At 48.8% G+C, this 23,479-nt stretch overlaps 1 protein-coding gene across 1 annotated transcript in view; it reads right to left on the reverse strand.

Moving 5' to 3' along the window:
• Positions 1 to 429: 429 nt before the first annotated feature.
• The window catches only part of LOC128945575 (zinc finger protein 883-like), a 121,570-nt gene continuing 98,520 nt past the window's right edge, over positions 430 to 23,479 (reverse strand). The window contains exons 4-5 of the mRNA XM_054289311.1: positions 794 to 1,090; positions 430 to 625 (exon numbers count right to left, since the gene is read on the reverse strand). Of these exons, the coding sequence (XP_054145286.1) occupies positions 430 to 625; positions 794 to 1,090 (493 nt within the window). The remainder of the gene's footprint in view (positions 626 to 793; positions 1,091 to 23,479) is intronic.

Below are 23,479 nucleotides of genomic sequence, written 5' to 3' on the forward strand. Positions count from 1 at the left end.
TCCACACAATCACCATCCTACCACTCTAATTGAGATCCCATGACTCTAAATCATTACCCAAAATCATCTCAGCCTGATGGCTGCGGAATCGAGTGAGTTTGGCATGGGACTGAGTTTTTTGAGGTGGGTTTGAGTTCTTTTTGGGATAAGATTGAGCTGTTTTCACTGGGATTTGAGTGGTTTTGAGGTGACAGATCCATTCCTCTTGGCTTCTGCAGTGCAAAGAGATAGAGAATAGAGAAAAATTGAGGTGAAATTAAAAGTAGAAGCAGCCAGGTGTGTTCTCAACATGGATCACAGGGAATGTGAGTGACCAGGGCTGTGCCCAAAGTGCCTCCTCCAGTGGGGGATGGAGCTGGAGCAGCGCACGAAGCTCTGCCCGCACTCGGGGCACTCGCAGGGCTTCCCTTACCGGTGCCTCTCTTGGTGTCAGGTCAAGACAGAGCTGTGTGAGAAGCTTTTCCCACACTGGGGACACTCGTAGGGCCTCTCCTCAGTGTGGATGCGCCGGTGAGTGATGAGGTTGCAGTTGTACTTGAATCCCTTCCCGCAGTCGGGGCAGCGGAAGGGCCTCTCCTCTCTGTGAATCCGATAGTGCAGGAGGAGACAGGAGCTGGTCGGAAACCTCTTCCTGCATTTATCACACTCGTAGGGCCTCTCCCCAGTGTGGATATGCCAGTGGGTGATGAGGTGGGAGTTGTGCCTGAATCCCTTCCCGCAGTCGGGGCAGCGGAAGGGCCTCTCCTCTCTGTGAATCTGATAGTGCTGGAGGAGATGGGAGCTGGTCTTAAACTTCTTCCCACACTTGGAACACTCGTAGGGCCTCTCCCCAGTGTGGGTCCTCTTGTGCGTCATCAGGCTGGAGCTCGGGCTGAAGCACATCCCACACTCGGAACACGTGTACGGCCTTTCTCCAGTGTGGATCCTCTGGTGCTGGTTCAGGCTGGAGCTCTGGCTGAAGCTCTTCCCACACTCCCCACACTCGTAGGGCTTCTCCCCAGTGTGAGTCCTCTGGTGCATGATCAGGCTGGAGCTCCACCTGAAGCTCTTCCCACACTCCACGCACGTGTGGGGCTTCTCCCCACCATGGAGCTGCTCATGGAGCACCAGCTCCAAGCTCTGGCTCCGTCTCCGGCCGCCTTCCCGGCCCAGGCTGGCTCTTTCCCCCTCAGATCCCCACCGGCTGCGTTTGCAGCCCCTCCTCGTGCGGCATCTCCGGGGCTTTTCCTCCCCGTTGGCTTCCTGCGCCGTGGAGCCGCTCAAAACGGCCTCTTCCACCAGGTTCTGCCGCGGGCATTTGTCCTCCCTGCTCTCCATGCTCAGCTCCTGCTCTGGGGGAGGAAGGACAAGGACAGGATGGGATTTGCCTCCGTGCCACAGGCAAGGACAAGGAAATCCCCCAGGGCTGAGCTGCTACTGGGGCCGTGCCGGGCTGGGAGATGGAGCAGCACAGAGGGGAAAGGGGCACTGACTTCCTCCTCACCTGCCTCAGTGTCCCGGGGCATCTTCCTCTTCCTCGCAGCCTCCCTGGGGCTGGCAATGGGAAATCCTGGTTTGGGGAAAACAAGGGATGAGAGCGTTTGTAGGAGTGTCGGGGGGTAGGACGGTCAGGACGGACGGAGACGAGAGAGCTCTGCAGCCAGGTCGTGGAACTTGCGGTTTATTGCAAAGGGCCTGGGTGCAGGGCCCTGCTGGGAGCTGCCAGGCACAGCTCAGAGCAGGCCCGAGAGAAGAGAGGGGTAGAGAGGATGAGAGGGTGAGGGAGTAAGACAGGCAAGAGCATAAGAGAGTAAGGTTCCTGTTACAATACAATAAATTTTCTTCTGTGTTGAATATTCTATTTCTCCCTAACCAATCTAGTACAAGATACAAATCCTATAGCCTTTACAAACAGCCTATAAAAATCATTACATCGCCAAACTCTGTTACATTTTCAACCCTAAAAACTCCTCTTTGGATGCCTTCTATTGAGCTAGTGGGGTCTGCTCTGACCCTTGAATCTGTCTGCAAACAGAGGGAATTGTTTCATCAAAAGGGGATTACCTTCAGTTGGGCCACACCATTGTTTTCCAGTTGTTCACTAACTGAGGTATCTCAGATCTTGCTTTCAATCTTCCTTATACTTTTTATGTTCTCAAAATCTTTTGCCAGACAATCGTATTTATAAGGCTTTCCTGTTTCATCTTCCCCAACACATACTGAGTTTGAAGGTCGCTGTGCCCGAGTCCATCTCTACAAGTCACCGGCCATCTGGGCTCCAGAAAAACCTCCCAAACACCCAGATTCAGCCCTGAAAAAGCCACCCAGGAGTTCCCCGTCCCTGGTCTCTCCCCTCTGGTGTTCGGGGGTTCCCCCCTGTCCCAGCTGCTGGGGGTCACGCTTGGATTGGGGGTCCCCCTTCTCCTCAGTGCCCGCCCTGCCCAGGCTGCTGGCAGTCCCAGCAATGCCAAAAGCTCCCTCTAATTCGCTCTCCCCATTTTGGGATGCCAGGGATTTTTGGGCTCCCAGGCTCCCTTCTCCCCTCATTCTCTGCTCTGGGCTGTGAATGAGACAAGGGCTGGTTGTCCCAGACCTGCCAAGTGAGTGCTGGAGTCTCCCACACTGCGTTTCCAACTTTCCTCGAGGGAAGCAGCCAGTAAAGAGACACAGCGAGTGATAAGAGGAGTGAGAGAATCCCCCGGGGTAACTGGGACTGGGTCTCAGAGAGGGGCTGGACCCCTCGGAGGAAGGGAGCAGAGGAGTTTCCGAGCCCAATCCACTAGGAAACGGGACAAAAGGGGCTCCTAAAAATTCTGCTGGATTGAGGGATAAGAGAGCTCAAAAGCATCCAGAATTAAAACCGGCTGGGTTGAGGAATTAACATTCCAAGAGCATCCACGGTTGAGCAAAATTCTGCCGGATTGAGGATATGCTCAAGAGCATCTGGGGTTGGACAACACAGCTGGGTTGAGGGATATCCAAGAGCACAGGGACTGGCAAGAAACACCTAAACTTGTAATAGGTGATGTGAAAGTGTAGTATATGGTAGAGATAATTCATGCTATTAATGTATAAAATATTGTAAAATCCACATTATGTCTTTTGACCATCCTGGCCAGGAGCAGTGTCTTATTCATATACATCTAGTTCCTGCACTTGGTTGAGATAAACATCGGGGTTTTTAATGAAAGAATAGAAGCTTCCAGGGCGATAATCGCTGGCTTCCCTGGGTCACCAGGTCCACCCAAGAGTGATTATTGCCTCGACGATTATACAGCTACCAAGATGATCCACAGCCCCACCCTGATGCATGTGAATGCTGACTTCCCCAGAGTCTACTGACAACATCAGACACCTGGACTGAGTCTTTGTCCACCTCTGCACAGGTAAAGACATGGTTATGCGTGGGAAGAGACACAAAGAACATTCGGTCATCTCTGCCTTGAGCAGAATAAACTGTAAAAGAACTCGCTGCGTCAGGCAGCATTTGTGAACAGGGGGAGACTCTGACATTCGGAGGTCAGACTCGTGTTCACCCAGCACCGAACCCGGGCTCAACGCTGACCCTTGGCTGTGGTAGTGTAGATGACCGAATGTCAGTCTTGCAGACAAATTAATAAATCTTTGCTGATTTTTCTTATAAGTTTGGCTCTCGATTTGATCATTCATACCAAAAGGTACCTTATTGTTGTCTTGTTGTGTGTGAGAGTGAGTCACGCACAAAATCAGCCCTTCCTTGGTGGGTGGGAAGGGGGGCTGTGGAAAGAGGAGTGTGTGACCCACAAATAAGCCATTGTTCTCCTGGGCATGTGGGGGCTGTGGCATAAGGTACAGGTGACCTGCAAACGGGCCATTGTCCCCCCAGGGCGTGTGAGGGGGCCGTGGCTAAAGAGTGTGAGTGACACACAAATCAGCCTCACAGGTGAACGGCACCCGAGGCAGCAGAGTCAGGGCCCTCCCAGGAGGCCCGGAGATACTGAGACCCAGAGGCCAACCCCAAGGTGAGGGGGGGCCACAGGGACCGGCGATTCTCTGTCAACAGGGATCCACTCTGTGTCCTGAGGGTGGGAAAGAATGTGTGGAAGTAAGTGAGAAATAAAAGTGAGTGAATGTAAATGAATGAAAGTACAGGTAATGTAGAATCTCTATTTTACGCTTCACTATATCTCCTTGGAGAGAGGTGTATTCTACTGAAAGTAGTGTGAGAAAAAACTTTTTTATTTTTCTGTGTGTAGCTGAAAGAAAAGTGGTATTTAGGTTGTTAGTGAAAGTGAAAAACAGAAACAGAAGATGAAAGATAAGATCTTGAAAAATGAGATCAAAAACCAGTAAGTTGGATACAGGGAAAAAAAAGAAAAAAAATAGTCCTTTGAGAGTTCTGTTAGCTAACAGTGATACAACTCCTTACAAAAGGAGAAAATACAGGGTATGCAGTAGTCGATGGGAAAAACATGCAAACGACGGAAAAAGGGAAATGAACCTTAAACTTGTAAGCTCAAACTTGTTAATTATATACTTTAAAAACAGCACTAGAATATTTAACACAAAAGAAAGGAACTATATATACTGATTCAAGGTATGCCTTTAGAGTAGTACATACCTGTAAAAAATTTGGAAAGGAAAAAGATTACTTAATTCAAGAAGAAAAGGTCTAGTACATGAGGAACTTATTTTAGAGGTTTTAGAGGCATTACAATTACCTAAAAGAGATAGCTATAGTACATATTATGGAACTCCAAAAGGGAAAGACACCAGAAATAATTTGGTAGATCACAAAGCTAAGGATGCAGCAGAAAATGGAGCTGAAAGAGTTATGTTAATATTAACTCCAAATGAGGAAAAACCACAAATTCCAAAGTTTAGGAAAGCCGTGAAAAAAGAATTAAACAAGACAGGAAATGAACAAGATAAATCAGGGAAATGGAAACTTCTTGATGGAAGACAATTACTTAATAAAATGTGCTTCTAGGAAAATATTAGAAGACAGGCATCAGAAAACCCACTGGGGCACTCAAGCTTTGTGCGATCATTTTTTAAGGAACTATGGGTGCATTGGGATTTTTGGATTTGCAAAGCAAGTAACTGAAAGATGCTTAATTTGCCAAAGGATAAATGAAAAAGTGATGAGAAAAACAACATTAGGAGGTCATGAGTTAGCTCATCGGCCATTTCAAAGTATCCAAGCAGAATTTTAGATTTGTTGGGTTCTGGATTTATTTGTAAAAAACCCATTTAATCTAGAAGAAAGAGAATATGCCATATGTAAGACAGGAGATTTTAGAAGAATAAAAATCTTTAAAGTATGAGAAACCTCCGAGAAAAAAACAAGAAAAGAAAAAGGGGAAATGAAAGGGAGAGTAGCAGGAGGAAAAATCATAAAGAGTGGGATCCTCTGCAGGTCTTGCCGCCTCTGTTCACGGCCCAGGCGCCTGTCCCAGGTCCCGGCTCGCTGCCCACCTCAGCTCCGCCTGCCCCGGTTTCCATCCCAGGTGCGGCCTCACTGCCCAGGGCAGCTCCACCTGCCCCGGCGCTGTCGCTCAATTTGTGTGCCCTGCTCCCACTGCCTGGCCCGCGGCCGTTCTGCCGGCCATGCTGGGGAAGATGGGGGTTGCACTGTCCTGCCGCCTGCTCCGAGGTCACCGCGCCCACCGCACCCAGGGGGGGTCCCAGCCATCCCATCCCCGGCTGCCCTGCCCGTGCCACCTGCGCTGGGCACCGCCGCAGCTGCCGGGCTCTCCCACCTGCCTTTGCTCTGCCGGGAGCTGCCGGATCAGCCGCCATCAGCCATGTTGGGGCTACCCACGCTCCGCCTCGGGCTCCACGGGAAGATCCCCCTCTGGCGATTCCAGCAGCAGACCCTGCCCACACTCCCACCGAGCCTCGGCGGGATATCCTCCCCTGACCCCGTCCAGCTCTGAGTTACATCCCCTTGGTAACCACAGCTCTGGCTGTTCAGGGAAACTCCCTCTCTCTAGAGGAAGCACCTTATCGAAACACTAGGAGCTCAGTTAAAAGGCAGCCCTTTCCAAATTCTTTCTCAAAACACAGGAGAAAGGCTATTGAAGGTAAAAAAGTGAAAGAGTTAGATGAAGGGATTGCTCCATTTCCGTTCAGAGAGGTTCCCATGGGAGGGATGCGCTGCCCCGCCCCGCGGGAGCCACCAGCGCCCCTGCCGGCCGTGCCCGGAACTGCACCCAAGGGCAAAGCGCCGCAGCCCAAAGGCCGGGACTGGGTCCCGGCTCTGTTTGCTGTCAGTGCCGCAGCTGTTGGTGTTTGTTTGCTTTATTATACACACTAGTAAAGAACTGTTATTCCTATTCCCATATCTTTGCCTGAGAGCCCCTTGATTTCACTTGTCTAAAAATTAAGAGGGAGGGGGATTGCATTCTCCATTCCCAGAGAGGCTTTTTCTGCCTTCCCGAGCAGACACCTCTCTTGGAAAGCAAGACAAGCACCCACAGGCACTGAGGGGGGCTGCAGGAGGGGCACAAGAAGGCCCTGCAGCACTTGGGCACAAAGGCACAGCAGGTGAATGCAAGAAGGGAGCAGCAAAAGGCCAAGCTGAAGGCAAAGGCCAGGGCACAGTTCCTACAGCCCCTGAGGGATCAACCCCAGGGCCCAAGGGGGCCCCAGCACCCAGCGCACGGCTCGGCCACAAGCACCTGGCAGAGGCATTGCCCTCCTCGGCAGGGGAGAGCCCACCCAAACAGCCCCTGGCAAGGAACCAGGGCTCCAGCTGCACGGCACAAGGACACTGCAAGCACAGACAGCAGCACCCTCAGGACCAGCAAGTCCCCCCCTTGATGGACATGGATTGGCAGGGCTGTCACAGCCCCCATCACACCAGGGACCCTCCACACTGCAGTCCTTGAGAACATTCAGGGTGGGTTTGCATTGAGAGGTGGCATTTCCTGATGGACACAGGGGCCTCTCAATCCACTCTGAATCTTAGATCTAAGGTGGGAAAATGCTAAAAATATGTTTCATTAGTGAGGGGATAAGTGGGAAAGATGTATGGTTTTATTCAATCACTTTTAGTAGATCTGGGAGATGGGTTTCAAATGCGTGAATTTTTAATTGCTCCTAATTGTTATCATAATTTACTGGGAAGGGATTTGATCACTAAACTTGTAACAAAAATTAATATTATAAAAAGAGATACAGAGGCCGGTTCTGTTGTACCTCTGTGTCAAATGTCTGATGAGGCTGATCTGAAGTGAACCCAGAAGTGTGGGCAACCCCAGGGAAAGAGGGAAAATTAGATATGGAGCCTCTCCAAAGTACTCTGAAGCAACCAGGACAAGTGGTGTCTAAAAGCAATACCCTGTTCCAGGGAAGGGAAGGAAGGGGAATCAGACACAGCGCAGGTCACCGCCCCATGCTCAGCTCAACCTGCGCAGCTGTGGGTGCTTTTGAGAGCCTGGCACTGAAATGCCCTGAGCAGGAAGGCTTCAACATCTTCTGCTGACACCATGGCACCAAACAGGGGGGCAAAAGCAATTCTCACTGCTTCAGCAACCACTGGAGCAGATATCAAGGCACATTCTCCCACAGCAAGCTGGGCTGTCACTGAGCCTGCCCTGGCACTTTGCTGCTCCCGACACCCAGCCAGGACATCGGCTCCTGCCTAAGGAGTGCAAAGCAGCACCACTGGTGGCCAAGGGGCCCATGCCAAGTGTCCCTGAGGCCACAAACAGCCGCCAGCACAGCTCAACACGGGGGGACCCCTCAGCCTGGCCTCAAGCGCTCTGAAGCCCCGCAGATTTGCACTTCCCGCCCTCAGCAGGACGATGGGAGGCCACCCCTGAGCCTGCCCTGAAGGCAACGCAGCAGCAGCCAGGGCTCCACAGCGGGCCAAGCCCCTGCGCCTGCCCACAGATCCTCGCCTGGAATCCTCTGCAATCCTGGCCACCCTCCTCTGCCATCTCCAGCCACTGGGGCCAAGCCTTGCTGCCACTGCTGCAGCTTCAGCGCTGGCTGGGCCTGCACTGCCACAGCTGCTGGGGAACACCACGGCACAATTCCACTCTGGGGCTCACTGACACCCACACTCTGGGCTGCCTGCCATTGCACTGCTGCAAAATGTACCGATTTTGATCCTTTTAAATCTTATTTCTCTGCTCAGGCTTGGTTTGTCTTTGCCTTTGGGAAATGAATTTTAAAGCTTTTATTTAAAGGGTGTTATACCACTCAATGGAGATGAGTTTAACATCCCAACAGACTGGGAATACCCAGCAGCAAACAGCAACCAACAGCTACCCCAGACACTGCCCCCGGCAGAGCTGGAGACACCTGGGCTGGAAAAGGCTGAGAAGGAAATCCAGGAGTGTGGACACCGAATTCACATCAGAGGGGAAGAAATCCGCGTCCAACAGGAAACCAAATACTAACAACTTACACAACTTGGAAGCAATGAACATTAAAGCAGTGGATTAGGATTGGTTCGGACTACATAAAGTTTAGGAAAAATCTAGTAAAACTCACATGCCATGGAATGATTTTCTCTGCACAGCTGGGCTATTTGTGAAAGAAATTATTTCTGTTGCACATCCTGGCCAGAACCATGGAATGCTTTGACTCTCTAACACTAAAGTGATTCTTGGAGAGTTTTTGTTTTCCCGGCGGTTTCAGTGACAAAATTACAACATGAGAAAAAATTTTCATAATATTCTCACTTTATATTGTCAGGTAGGTTTGGGACAGAAGTGTGACAGTCAAGTTTTGGTCTGGATTTTTCCCACGTTCTCCTTTATGTTGCATTTTGCAAAATCGAAGAGATTTAACTGTAATACTTTGAACATAAATAGTTAATACTTTTTTTTAAAAAAGCAGATTCTGAGGGGGGGCCACATGTCACTCACCAGATGGCTGCCCTGGAAGAGAAGCTTCATTCCAGGCAGCCTGCAGAGGAGCTTTAGAAATGCAAATGAACACTGCTGGGCAAAGTGTGGACAATGTACCTGGGTCCCTTGCCTGGGGCAGGAACTGGGCTGATTCCCTCTGGCCCTCACCCCAAGCTCTGCCTGCTGGCACTGATGGAATTTGCACAGCTTGAGGCAGAGCCCAGGGTGAGTGAAGTAAAGTGAAAATTTTGCAGGATAGAAATCCATTTTAATTGAAGTGCAATGTACATTTTTGAGTTGAGTCTGTAGTTAGAAACCATAGTTATTTAGCTATACTGCAAGGTCTAAGCTCAGTGGAGTTACTTCAGCGAAGGATAGAGATAAAGGGGGAGACAGAAGATGATAGAAGGAGACAGAGACTGCTGTGAGGGCAAGTCAACCTGACCTCGGAATTTTTTCTGATACAAAGGAACTAGTGGTAAATGTCACACGAAACCCATAAAAATGAATATGTATGAACCTATTGTGAAACTGTATGCATATGTATTTAAGAGAGAGATAAAAAGAGACCTGAAGTTCTCAGAGGTACGCATGCCTTTTTTGAAGAGAGCAATCTCCGCATGCATCCAGAGCTGTAATAAACATACCAACTTTACAACTTTGACAAAGTTGTAGAGTTTTCTTCTTTTCTCCACAAAACATTATGGCGAGCCAAGGCAGGAGTTCTCTGTCCCTGCAGGGGTGGGGGGATAGACAGACCTCCAAGGCGCTCCCTAAGATTTTTTTTCCTGGTGGGGCTCTGCTCGTCTCGACTTGCTTCCTGCAAGGACAGACAAGGACCTGCTGGCCTGCGGAGGAGAATACGGTATGTACTGAGGGGCCCCCGGGAAAAAGAGGCTAGGGAGTAAATCACTCAGAGACGTCTGGGTGTAGCTGGTGGAGCAGCTGGATTAGAGATGGGGGTTCATTGTTCTGATAGAGCAGCCACTAGCGACCCTGGGAGTGGGTCGAATGAATCTCTATATGCGTGTGTGTGTCAAACACTGTGTCACTGTATGGTTAATACATTGTGTGGTCAGTGCACTGTGTTTCTAATCGTGCAAGTGTATAAGTGTATGGTGTATAAAAGAGAGTAGATCTAGAGTGCCCTACAGTGCAGGGGAGTGAGTACTACCTGTGTTTGAAGCAGCCGAGTGAGGCCTGAGGCTCCGGCTGCAGCAGGCTGCGGGGGCAGGGAGAGTAGTGCCCCATGGAGAAGCAAGTGGAGAAACGTCAGTGACGGTATTCATTGTGTTTCAATGCAGTGATTTGTGTAGATTTGGTACATTTTAACCATGACTACGAGCTCAGAGAGTTCCTTTGCCCTGAATGTTTGGACTTGATCTCTGGACTGTGTGCTGTTATTTTGATTTGTGTCCAGGGAAAACTGATGTGAGTAAATGCTGAATTATGGTATGCTGTGTTGTGTTGAGAAAAGTGGGCACTTTGAGAGATATGCCCTTTCCCAGTGATTTTGTGCGGTGATTTTCTTCCACTGCATTGTGGTAATTTGATTCTCGGATTGTATAGTGGTGTTTGTGGAGATTTTCAGATTTTGTTTGCAACAAGAGTAGCATTTTACACAGAAGAACTATGGTATGGTGATTTATGTTTAACTATAGTAAAGCAAATTAAAGGAATTCCAAGAATTCTCCCCTCACAGCAATTCAAGCCTTGGCTCTAGTGAATTTGAGATAAAGGGGGAGTGTGTGTGTCTGTGTCTGTGGGCGTATCAGAGTTTCGGCTGTGACAAGCACAGCCTTTCTGCAAGGCAGTAAAACGAGTGTAAGTAGACACAGTGCTTAATTAGATTGTGCAAGAAGAGAACTAGAAAGGACTGATATTTTTTGTAAAACAGAGTTTAGATAGAAGAGATGAATGAGTTTATGAGACTTGAGCTGGTACTATAGTAAGTCTGGACTGGGAACAGCCTGCTGTAGGGATTTAGAGTTCTTTGTAACAAACAGAATAGCCTGCCTCTGCGGGCAATTGCTTCGGTGCATCAGGAGGCTGGCACGCTGCGTTAGTATTATTGCAGTGCGATGTCTGTGAGAAACGCTGGTATTGCTGTTCTAATAAGCGTCAGGGCACATGCCCTGAGTGTAAATTAAAGGTTTCTGATCAAGCTGATTCAGAACCTAAGATCTTAAAGCTCGTGTGTGGGAAATCACATCTGATACCTGCCACCTGGAGCCGTGTGTGTGTGTGTAGGAGGAAGACTGAGAAACTACTATGAAGCTTTGTAAAGAGAAGTTTGGGTGGAAGCGAGATAGGGCAAGGAGAAAGAGATAATGAGAACTGAGAGCAGAGCAAAGAGGTTGCTCAACTAGCCCCTTTTAGGAGGGGCTCACTGGGAAAAGGCTGCCATTAGGAGCAGCTAAGAAAATAAGAAGATTTATAATACTTCATTGCAGTTAATACGGTTTTAAATAGGAAGGTAAATGGGATGGGGTTTTGTATGCTGATATGTCTTTTTGTTTTAAGAAATCACCCAGAATGGCAAAGAGACTGTGAGATCAGACCGCCCCCTGGTCTTGGCCCTTGTAAAGGAAGACAAGGCAAAGAGAAAGTAAATCAAACCTGTTGTTCAGCATGCAGCATAAGATAGCAACATATGAAGTCAAACAAAGATTATCATGCTGAAATGCAAAGTGATTACAGTTCGCAAAATGAGTACATATGATTTGTAAAGGCTTCTCCTAAGGTAAGGGAGGAAGGATAAAGATGACCTCTCCAAAAGGAAAGAAGATTTAGGCTCCAAAATATACCCACTCGAACCCATCCCCCTCCTGGCAGTTCAATTTCATCCAGAACTAGGATGTAACAGAACCCTCTGCAAGAGGCAGTGAGATCAGAAGAAAGAAAAGGGTAGAATTTTAGTCAACACAAGGGCCATATATTCAGTTTTAAATAAAGCTTTAGTACTTGTGGAGAATGTTTCGGTTGTAGTGCGGGGAACAACTGGTCAGTCTGAGAAGGCATACTTTTGCAAACCCTTACAGTAACATGTGTACTATGTGTACTTAGAAGCTTTTGTACAATTCGCTCCATTTGCTAAACATTCTCAAATGAGAAAGGTTACTCTGGAGGCAAATGACATAAAGATGTCAGGCTTAACATTAACAGCCATTGAAATTAAGAAATACATTAGTAAAGAGATACTAGAATAAGTAAATAAGTGTTTTCGAGGGTATGGGCCTCTGCTGTACCAGGGAGAGTGAATAATGCCCCCACATAGCAATCAAGCTTAAGGAAAGAACACAACCAGTGAGAACTGAGCAGTACCCTCAAAAGGAAGATAGGGAAGGAATCAGCCCAATAATTGATAGTACTGGATTGAGGGCTGTCAATAAGATAACACAGAATTTATACCCTGTGGTAGCAAATCCATATATTTTACTAACTTGTTTAACACCTGAGCTAACCTGGTTCACTGTTTTAGGCCTAAGAGATGCTTTCTTTTGCCTCCCTATCCACGAAGCCAGCCAGAAAACTTTTGCATTCAAACACAGCTCATATGGTCCATGTGCCTGAAGGCTTCAAAATTCCCCACTCCGATTGGAAAACAGCTTGCAAAGACCCAGAGTCCCGGGAAGCTCCACAAGAGGAAAGGAGGCTGTTGCAGTACGTGGATGATCTTCCAGTAGCCACTCGGACGAGGGAAGCCTGGACGGTAAGCCTTTTGAATTTCCTAGGACTCCAAGGACACAGAGTCTCAAAGAAAAAGGCACAGGTAGTGAAACAGAAGGTAATCTACCTGGGGTAAGAAGTGAGTGCTGAGCAGCAGACTTTAAGGCAGGGAAGCCCTATGCCAAACCCCAAAACCACAGACAACGAAGGAACTCCCAACCTTCTTAGGCATGGCAGGGTGGTGCCGGCTGTGGGTTTATAGTTATGCACTGCTCGTCAGACCCCTCTATGCTCTTATTGCCGATGGAAACAGAGATCTCTAGTGGACAAAAGGAGCCACACGGGCCTTTCACCAGCTAGAGAGTGTCCTTATGTCAGTTCCAGCCTTGAGACTTCCAGATGTAAGTAAACCATTCTTTCTATTTTCCCATGCAAGGAATTGCCCTGGGAATACTGGCTCAGGACTTGGGTCCATACCGAAGGGCAGTTGCTTACTTCTCTAAGCAACTTGATGCAACAGCCAAAGGATGGCCAGGTTGCCTCAGAGGTGTAGCAGCGGTTGTGCTGAATATTCAAGAAGCACCCAAGTCTACCCTAGGACAAAAATGACTGTGCTAGTGTCCCACACAGTGTCCACAGTACTGGAAGTAAAGGGTGGCCAGTGGCTTTCACCACAGAGGTTTCTGAAATACCAGGCCATCATGGTAGAGCAAGATGATGTAGAGATAGTGGTGACTAATATTGTCAACCCAACTTCTATTCTCAGTGGAATCAAGGAGAAGCAGTACACCACGATTGCCTGGAGACCATTGAAGCTACCTACTCCAGCCGCCCAGACTTAAAGGACACTCCTCTGGACGATGCAGAGACCTGGCTCACTGACTGGAGCAGCTACATTGCCAGCGGAAAGCGACATGCAAAGTACACAGTGACTACCTGCCGAGAGGTAATAGAGTCTGGACCCTCACCAACAGGTACCTCTGCACAGAAGGCTGAGATAAATGCATGGACCCATGCCTTAGAAACAGCAAAAGGCATTCAGAGTCGTGCATGTGCATGGAGCCATCTGGAAGGAGAGGGGACTGCTGACCTCACAAGGGAAGAAGAGACAATCCGGCTGCTGGAAGCAGTTCAGCTACCTGAAAAAGCATATTAAGGCACACCAGAGAGTGAGCTTAAAATTGGAGGAAAGAAATGAGCTGGCGGATGGAGAGGCAAAGAAAGCAGCAAAGGGTGAGGTAATTATGGACAGATTTTCCTCGAAGGTAAGCCATAATACAATAATACTAATCAAAACAGACATACAACTACAAGGGGTGCGTCACCCTGGTTTTTTAGGATTTTCTATGCCTTCTGATGTTGACATTCTTGTAGTGCACTTTCTCACACACTTTCTGTAAATAACTCATTGTTTTGCATTCCTTGATGGAGGAGGAGAGAGTTGATGGACTGTTGGTTTAACCAGTGTCATTGGAGAGGTCACCCTCCAATCCGCTGTCACTTTTGTAAAACTATAAATATTGGAGTCAGAAAATAAACTGCCCTTTTTTCCTTCACCTTGAGAACGGTGGTGTGCTTGTGTTCTTTCGTGTCCTACAGCGACATCTGGTGACCGCCCAAGTGCTGCTCACCACCTTTACTGCAATCAAGATTAAGGAACAAAGCACCTAGATCCATCATTCCCGAGTGAAGAAGGCTCCTGAGGGACTTTAGAAAGTTACAATGGGTAACAACAAACTGAAATTAAAACTTTCTCAAGAAAATAAATAGAGTGTGAGTAAAATGATAAGCACAGTGTAATAATCCCCCAAAGAACAGAACGACTTGTCGTTGAAATTGATAATCAAGTAGGTGTAGCTTAGAGAGTTGTGTCATTTATGATTATTGCTGTAACCACAGCTAATGCAGCACCACTTCCATATCATGTGACCAGTATATAAGTGCCAAGGGAAAGCCTATGATTTTAACTCCCAAAAGTCTCTAGGTCAAATGCTAAAAGTTACAAATGCAACTGTGTAAGAAAGAAGAAATATTTGGGGGATGTAAATATGTGTTTGTCCAAGACAGATTCCATGAATCTCATCAAGAATTCTAAATACTGTGACAAATGCTTAACTAACTGCTCTGAGTTTAGACTTAGATACAGAGCGAAGTATTTATCACTTTGAAATGCATCCCATTAACCAGACAACCTTGCCTGTGTATACAAGACAAGGTTGTATCTGCCTCAGAGCAGCATGCCCCACTATAATAGTAGATGAGATCACAGTGAAGGAAACTCAATTTAACTTGTGCATTTGTAACTTTGTCAAAATCAAAGGATGTGCTTTTTCCTATCAGGCACCTGTCGTATCATACCAACATAGAAAGGAGAATTTGATCACTGTCCAAGAAATATTGCCTGTGCCCATAGGGATGAACTTTGGTTACCAAATTGTTAAAACATTATGAATTAAAGAAAATTCTTAAAAAAGTTAAAGATAAAAGGAAAAGAACTTTGATTACAATACACCATGACACAGAGACTATACGGAAAGTATTTAAAAGATTGGAAAAAGGCCCATCCCATCATTAGTGGGATGTGCTTTGTGAGCAGTCTCCAATGGCAGCTGACTTGCTCAGTACCTTCGTTCATCCAATTATTGTTTTACTTCTCTTGGTTAGTATAAGTTTGATATTGTCCATTACAGTACTTATTTAGAATTAGAGACTGTTGCAGCAAGTAGCAGCTTTAACTTCACTATTGAGAACATATGGTACGGTTTTAAGAAACACTTACCACATAAGTTGGCTCAATAAAGAAGAACCTATATGTTAGTAAAAGAATTTACCAACCTTGAAGAAGGAGTAGGGATTGAATTATGATTTAAAAAATTTAAGATTTTAACTGAGGGTTAGAACCAATTCATATTGAAGTCAGATACACCAACAACTGGTTAATGATTATGAGATGCTTAAGTTAAAGCTAATTGTTACATTATGAGCTCATTAGTAGAAGGAAGAGGAGCAAGTGAACCAATATAGGAACATATTGAAACCAGCAGAACAATGCCCAGCACCAGGGCTCTGTGTCAATCCATCACAAAGAAAGGGCCTTGGATTGTGCCAGGGGGTCACAGAGACCTGATGAAGACCTTCCTGACTTCATCCCTGGGACCACTGACCCAATTTGGGACCACTGACCCAATTCCAGAGAAGAATTGCGCACACGTGAAGGACTAATAACCTCATTTTAATACAAAGCGGGGATGGGCGGTGCTGGGGTTATGCATATATATTATTTTGGGAAATAGAAGGCAAAAATCCTTGTGTGGTGCAGTCACGCATTTCAAGAATGACCCCTTCCAGGCCACCCACCAGTGTAATAAACATACAACTTTCTAACTTTAACTAGTTAGAGAGTCTTTGTCCTTGATTTTCAGTTTTAATGATTAAGTGGCAATGCTATAGACCCAAAACTGACTACATCTGGGACTGCACAAAAGATTATGTGCATACAAAATAATAAGAAAGACCACTTGGAAGAAGCAAAAATTATTTATGAAAAAAAAGCAAATAATGGAGGATAGAAAAAAAGAAATACTGCTCAAGCCAAATTATTTGTAAAAAGGGAAGAGGAAAGATTATTATAGGTGCTTATTATATCGTTATATTAAGAGGAATCTTATATGTACAGTGTTAAAATAACTTTGCTTTTATTTCTGCTGTTAATAAAAACTTAGACCTAGTAGTAGTGGTAGCTGATCTAGTCAGGAGTGAACTGTCTGTTTAGTCGGGATAACATCCAGTGAACACGTCATGAGCACCCTGCTATTGACATGCCAACTATCAGCATCTGCCATCTGAAGAAAGTGTGGACCAAGGCCCAGAGTGGAAGTGATCAAGAGAGGGAACCAAAACCACAGCCAAGAAACACACATGCTCTAAAAAGGCAGAGCTGAGGAGGAGCCATGCTAAACAGTTCCTGAAATATGTAAACTAGATGATGGATATGCAAAAGAGTCCATGAATACACAATAGGCTGATGTAATAGAAATGGTATAAAAAGGGTATTTCCCAAACTAGCAGGGGTGTTCTTGGCTTAGTACCAAGATGCACTGAGCCGTAATTTTTGTTTTACTGTCTCTGTCTCCTACTGTCCTTTATTGAAGTTTTAAATTTTAACAGGAAAGTGGACCGTGTTTTTCACAAGGGAATATGGAACCTTAACCTGTATCGGTCCCTGGTTGCCAACTGCTGGTCGTAGTGGGGATTGTAAAACCGGTTCTTTTCTCATTTTTTAGCTTGTACGTTTCACTATGGGGCTACACTCTTTGATGGCTTTTCTCACGATCTTTTCCCCTCCTTCGCTTGCTCAAGTGTTGCCTTCGGATGCAAGGCAAGGCAACCTGGTTCTGAGGAAATGGCACGGCAACCCAAACTCTCCAGGGTCACACGGGCCAAGAACACACGCTAGCACCAGTATGATGGACGGTTCAAGACCTTTATTGTCCCGTCTTGTCGGGTTTTATACTGGGAAAGTTTTTTCTCTACGTCAGAGGGTCTTATCTTACTGTAATTGTTAGTAAGGAGTCGAAAGTTACTAATGTTAGGGGGGACTACATTCTTGGGTGATCCTTTATCACTAGGCGTTAGGGGGAGAGGAATTCTACTGCTTTCCGTGACATCGCGAGATTTTCCGAGCGCCTAACCCTATCTACTACATCTCCCCCCCCTTTTTTACAAATGAGCGAAGTAGTCATATACATAGGTACTGAGATGAGGCATGAGGTTGTTGACAAAGAAAGGGGTTTGGTAAACTTGGGTAGAAAATCTTGCGACTGGCAGTGTTCCCTTGTCGAATTCACAGCAGTTGTTGCCGGCCTATGAACAGGATGTTGGCCTGTTCTAGGCGGGTTTGAACGAATGAGACTAGCTTGTTCAGCAGGCATGATCCGAAGGTGACAGCTAAAAGTAGCATTGCCAATGGACCTATTAGGGTAGAAATTAGGGTGGTTAGCCATGGTGATTGATTGAACTAGGACTCGAACCAACCCTGTTGGGCCTCCCTGTCTTTCTGTCTCTGAGCCAGTCTGTTTCGGAGTTCTGCCATGGAGTCTCTCAGGACTCCCATGTGGTCTGCATAGAAGAAGCACTCCTCCTTCAAGGTGGCACACAGGCCCCCTTGCTGCATGAACAGGAGGTCTAGTCCTCGCCTGTTCTGCAAGACCACTTCTGAGAGTGAGGAGACTGACTTCTCTAGAAAGGAGATGGATTTCTCGATCCTCTGCAGGTCCTCGTCAATTGTTGCCTGCAGCTGTGACAGTCCTTGGTGCTGGGTCGCCAGGACTGAGACTCCTGTGGCCGTTCCGGCTGCTCCTAGGCCCAGCAGCATTGCGATAGTTATACCTGTTATTATTTCTCTTTTGTGGAGCCGGCTGGATTCCTTGAAAAGGTGGTACACTTCTTCATCTGCGTGGTACAGGACCCTAGGAACAATCAGAACTTGGACACAAAAGTCGTTAGAGTCATTGAATTTGGCAAGGAACACACAGGGACTCACTCCGGATCGCTGGCAAACCCACATCCCAGATGCGGATGGGACTACCCACTTATTGTTTTTCGCGTTGGGTTTGACAACTTCAGTGCAGACGCTTTTCCGCCTAGCTAGGATTGCATTACCAAAGCATCTGCCCTGGCCTGTGACTTGACTCAGGGTGATTCCTTTGCGAGGGGTGTCCCATCTACATTGGTTGGTGTGAGAGTCTGTGCTAATTTTCCCTCATCTGCCTCACGATCGTCCTTGGGAGCCCACTAAAGAGAAGACCCCCCCGTCTATATCTGGCTCTGAAGGAGAAAAGTCACACGCCATGGGCCCTGAGACTTGAAAGCTCAGTGTTGTGTTTGTTGTATGCTAAGAAGAGGGCACCATGCCCCGTTTGCAACAATAGCAGCTCTGGAAGCTGTCCCACCTCTCGGCCTGGCTGGACTTCTCCTGAGTTCCAGGTGGTCTCCCACAAAAGACCCTCACCTGTTTTACAACCACCGTGACAGACAGACGGAGATGTGAGAAGCTTTTCCATTAAGGACTGAGACATGAAACTCCTAAAAAGGCTCCTCTGCTCCTTCCAAGGACTGGGACTGAAACCCCCAGCCTGGGGGAGGTGTGTGGGGAGGCAAGCTGACAGAAGCGAGATGTTTGCCTGCAGATTGTGACCACTGGAGCAAGAAAACAATGGCTCTCATTTACTGCTGAGAACATAGACTACCTGTTACATCTATCAAGCTCATTTACTGCTGGGAACATACACTACCTGTTACATCTGTTCCCTATTGTATCTGTTTCCCCCCTCTCACAATTTTCAGTAATAAAAACCTCTGAGTTAGCTAGAGCCTTTGAGATCTCCCCAGCGTAGCTGGCGGACCCTCGGCTGGACTGCACCAAAGGACTTCGTCTCTGTGTTGGTAGCTATATCCTCTCTCTCTCTCTCTCTCTCTCTCTTTTTCTCTCTTTTTCTCTTTTCTCTCCCTTAATCCCTCTATCGCATTTTTGCTGTAGTTATTTCAATAAAACTGCATTTGTTTTGATTATCACTGCAAACCTCCTTGTACCGTGTTGGTGTTTTGCACTCTGAGATCATTCCTACGAGCCATCAGGTCATCTGTCCATTAGGACGGACCCTGACAGTTGGGTGCATCTGCTGTGGAGTAACTGAAGGGAGTGTTTAGAGCGACTCCTTCGTAAAAGGGGGGTTGGACATCGTAACAAAGCCAGCAGGATTCGGTTAGGTTAGGGTTAGATTCGTTCAGGGATACAAAGGTAGCTTCTAACATACGAAGGATTGGGTCTGAGTCCGACCCGGCTGAGCGGCTTATCTGAAAGGCTTCCGCATGGCCGGTCGGGATATCAGCGACCCTTGTGGGCAAGGCTTTGGGGTGGGTCGCGTTTCTCCCTTTCAGCACGCTTTTAATCACTTTGTTGGGTCCAACCGCTCGGGGTGCCGACGGTTGGAACCTGATAATTCGCACATTCACTCTCTCTTTTAACCCTTGAAGGGCTCCTGTCCACGTTCTGCCTGTTGCCCAGCTAGGGTGATGTGGCTGCAAAACTGTCATGTTGTAGTCTGTGCCTTTCTGAAATTTGGGGATTTTATGGCGATATCGATGGAAGTTTCCAGGTATGAAGATGGGTGTTTTGCAGCCGATGGGTGCCCAGGTGAACTGTAAGAATTTGTCAGGCTCTTGTGGATCCCACCCAGGCCCCGAGTCTGACATCTGTGACAATGGTTTCGCAGCCCCAGTGCCCACAGTGTCCCCACCCTGGGTGATTGCAGTAGCTTTTCCCAGGGTTTGAAGCTGGGAACCAGTAGGATAGGTACATGTGTGTGGAGTGTGGGGAACTGGGGTCTACCTTTGGTCGTCCTGGAAAGAGGTCGGTGATGCGGAGCACGAAGGATGGAGTGTTCGGTGTGGTGATTTCTTTGAGCACCTTGTCACGACTAAGGTGTTGCATGACCCACCTGAATGGCCAATGGGGGTAGTGGTCTGGGCTGGCTTGCCCTCTGGCAACAAGCTCCAACAGCAAAATCACACAGAAACACCGTTGATGCTTGGGTTCCACCCGTGCGGGTCTCTCAGGCGCTGCCTGGCGGCTTGGTGGTCTGTCACTTTCCTCTGGAATGGGGATGTACGCATCACGAGGACGTCCCACGAGCAGGTCCTGTAAACAGAAACTCGCAACTCTCATCAGTCTCATTCTGCTCGTTATGGAGGTCCGGTTTAATTGACTTAAGTGGACACCACCTAATTTGCCGTCCTTTTTGACAGCTGCGTACCCTCTCCCCGTGAGCATCAACCTCCAGCCTCGTTTCTAATTACCACCTGTGGGCCCTCTGCTCCTGTTTCTGCTCCCAGGCCTTCTGACCCTCCCTTTTCCATCTGCTCCAGTCGCTCCAGCTGCCTCTGGCCCTGCTGGTACAGCTCCTCAGCCCTCAATGCCCGCTCCTCTACATTCTGCTCCATCTGTTTCACAATGCCCTGCCGGGCTCTTATTAGCTCCTGCTTCCTCTGGCGCTCCAGCTCCTCCTAGACCTCCATGCCCTTCTCCCGCTCCATTTCCATCATCTTGTTCAGGCGCTTCTCTTCCTCCGCCAGTTCCTTGAGGATCATCTGCTTCTCCAGGACTTGCTTGTCCCAGATCATGTTGCATTTGGCACTGAGGAACAGCGCGTTCAGTTCCCGCACATCTTCCTCCTCCTCCAGCCTCATCCTTGTCGCTCGCTGCGGCAGCTTCTGCTTCCCCTGCTGCAGCTCCTCATCCTTGTCTCTCCGGCGGTCCCTCTCGTCCTCCAGCTCTGCCTTTCTCTGCTCCTCGATCTGGGCCTTTTTCAGGGCTTCCTGCAACGTCCAGACGCCTTTCACTGCGGCGTCCACTTTGTCGTTGCCAATCTGGAAGTAGCCTTTGACTGGGTCGTGGCTGTTGATGTGAATAACTGACACGGTGCCCTGTCGCGCGGAGAGTGCTTCTTCCAGCACTAGGGCTGCTGCTGATGTTGACACTCCTGGTCCCTTTTTTGTGTGAAGTGTTAAAGCCACCAGCTTGGTGCTTTTCCACGCCCGGTACTGCCCTCCCACTCCGTTCACTGGAGGGACTTCTTTGAATTGCCAATGTCCGGGCCAATATGCTTGGGGAAATATCGTGCAGTCTGATCCCGTGTCCGCCCAGAACTGAAACCCTATGACGTGGGGATCCTGAGTGCCGTAAAGGCGGCATGTCCCCCACATCATCAGGGGCTCCCTCCCTATTTTCATGGCCAGGGCCACCCAGGGATCCCGCTCTGAGGCGTCCCCTGCTGGTCCTGTGACATCGGCGCGGCTTGTGGCGGTGGGGAGTGTGAAAGCATTACTGGTGGTGTTGTGCAGTTCTGGCATTGCGTTGTAGGTGGGGATGTAGAATTGACTGCTCTCTGTGGGGGCATGGGGTATGAGGGTCCGCTGCCCCACTGGGGGTTGCTGTAGCTGGGCCGCTGCACATTCCAGATGGGAGGGGGCTGAACACGGCCCGGCCACCCCCCCACCCTGAGGCCTGGATCTGCATCCTTTAGCTAAATGTCCCTTCTTCCCACATGCCCAGCACGGTCCCTTAAGTTCTCCTTCTCGTGGTGGAGCATCTGCTGATAGGCGTCCTGTCTGGGGGCAGTTTACTGCCAAGTGGCCTGCCTGGCCACACTTAAGGCTCGCCATCACACTGGTTATTGCAGTGAGGACTACTGCTTGGATGGGAGCAAGGTGTTCCTCCTTTGCGACGTGTCTGATCATGTCTGCTATGTTGGCCCCAGGTGGCAGTGGTCCTTAAATGTCTTTGGTGGCTGAGTTGCATTGCTGGCGTAGGCAATCTGCCAGCACGGGACCCTTAGCCTCTGAGGGTAATGAGGAGGAATCTAATGCTGCCTGAAGCCTATCCACAAACTGAGTGAAGCTCTCACTTTCACTCTGTCTTATGGTGGACCACGGGGCAGGTTTAGCCGCTACTTTGGAAGCAGAACGAATGGCCTCTCAGGCAGCCCGGGTGGTTGTCATAACTTCATGGGCCCTTAATCCCTCATCCTGGGCCTGGGGGGTGATCATAATGGGGTCTCTACCCATCAATCTCTGTATACTGGGCCGTGCAGTGGATGGTCAGGTCCCGTTATCTGGGCTAGCTCCTCTGTGCATTGATCCTCCCACTCTTGTTAAAAAACAATCATCCCCACGCCATCGAAAATCATCCTACACGTCTGTTTGATGTCAAAGGGAAGCATGTCATCCCCCCCAAAAACCCCGTCTATGAGTGTGTTAACCATGGCAGAATTAATTCCCTTGTCTGCAATCGCTTTAATAATTGCCTATACCTCTTTTGGATTCACTGGAGAATAGGTCCTTCTTTGGTTTTCGCCTGTCCCCCCCACATGGACAGGAAACACTAGCTTGGCTGAATGGGTGTACTCGGCGCAGGCTATCTTTATTTTTCGCCAGTCTGTAAGCAGGGTCCGGTCTTTCTCTGATGACCCCTTCACCCATGCGGGAGCGCTGTGACTAGAGACCTTATATGCTGCTGCTCTCCCTCTGTTAAGGCTAGTATCCGAACCGGAGCTCCCCGACTCCCTCTCAGACTCGTCCCGGCTCGAGTCTGAGTCAGAGTCGGATGTGGAATGGCCGAGCACTTCCGGGCTGCTCTGCCTTTTTCTCGGGCTCCGACCCCTCCCCCTCCTGCGGGGGGCGGACCGTTCCCTCCCCCTGGGGTCTCCCCGCCTCCTGCTGGGGGAGGTCCTTGCCTTATACGGACTTAATTTGAATAGAGCGCTCTGAGTGGTGGCACCCCTCGCCACGGGGACCACCCCCCTCCCCGCTCTCCCGCGCATGCGATGTTAAGCGGGCTGACTCCATTTCCGCCCGTTTCCCCCTCTTCTCTTCTGCCCTGACCATGCGGTCGGTCGCCATTTTCGAGCCCATATGGCGGCGGAGAGATTTTATCGATCCGGGCGGTTTCTGACCGTCCTGCCGCTTCCTGCGCCTCCTCCGCCAGCCCCCCCCAAAAACACTGCGCCTGTTCCTGCGCTGGGTCGGCGATCGGCGGGGGGGGAACGGGTAGAGGAGCCGCGGTTTTGTCAGGAGGCTCCGAGGGGGGGCTGGGATCTGGCGGGCTCCCCGGGGGGGTTGGGGGGTCTCCCGGGGGTTTTGGGCTTGGTCTCGAGGGGAGGTGGGACGTGCCTAGCCCCTGCACATCCCCGTCTGCAATCTGATCATTTTCCGGGGTGGTCTGTGGCGCTGCCCCCACCCCTAGCTGCGGAATGGCTATTAAGCAGCTTCTGGCAGCTTTCCAGGTTTCTTGCTCTTGTCGAGCTTTTTGCAGAGCCCGGATGACTCTGCCCCACGATTTTAGGGCTTTCCCCAAGCCTGAACACATGGTATCCTTGGCCAGGGTTTTCGTACAATTATCCCACACCTCCGGGTGTAAAATATCCATGGGG

The sequence above is a fragment of the Melozone crissalis genome, unplaced genomic scaffold (genome assembly GCF_028551555.1).
Source record: "Melozone crissalis strain CALT ecotype California unplaced genomic scaffold, PUWL_Pcris_2 ptg000066l_1, whole genome shotgun sequence".
NCBI lineage: Eukaryota > Metazoa > Chordata > Aves > Passeriformes > Passerellidae > Melozone > Melozone crissalis.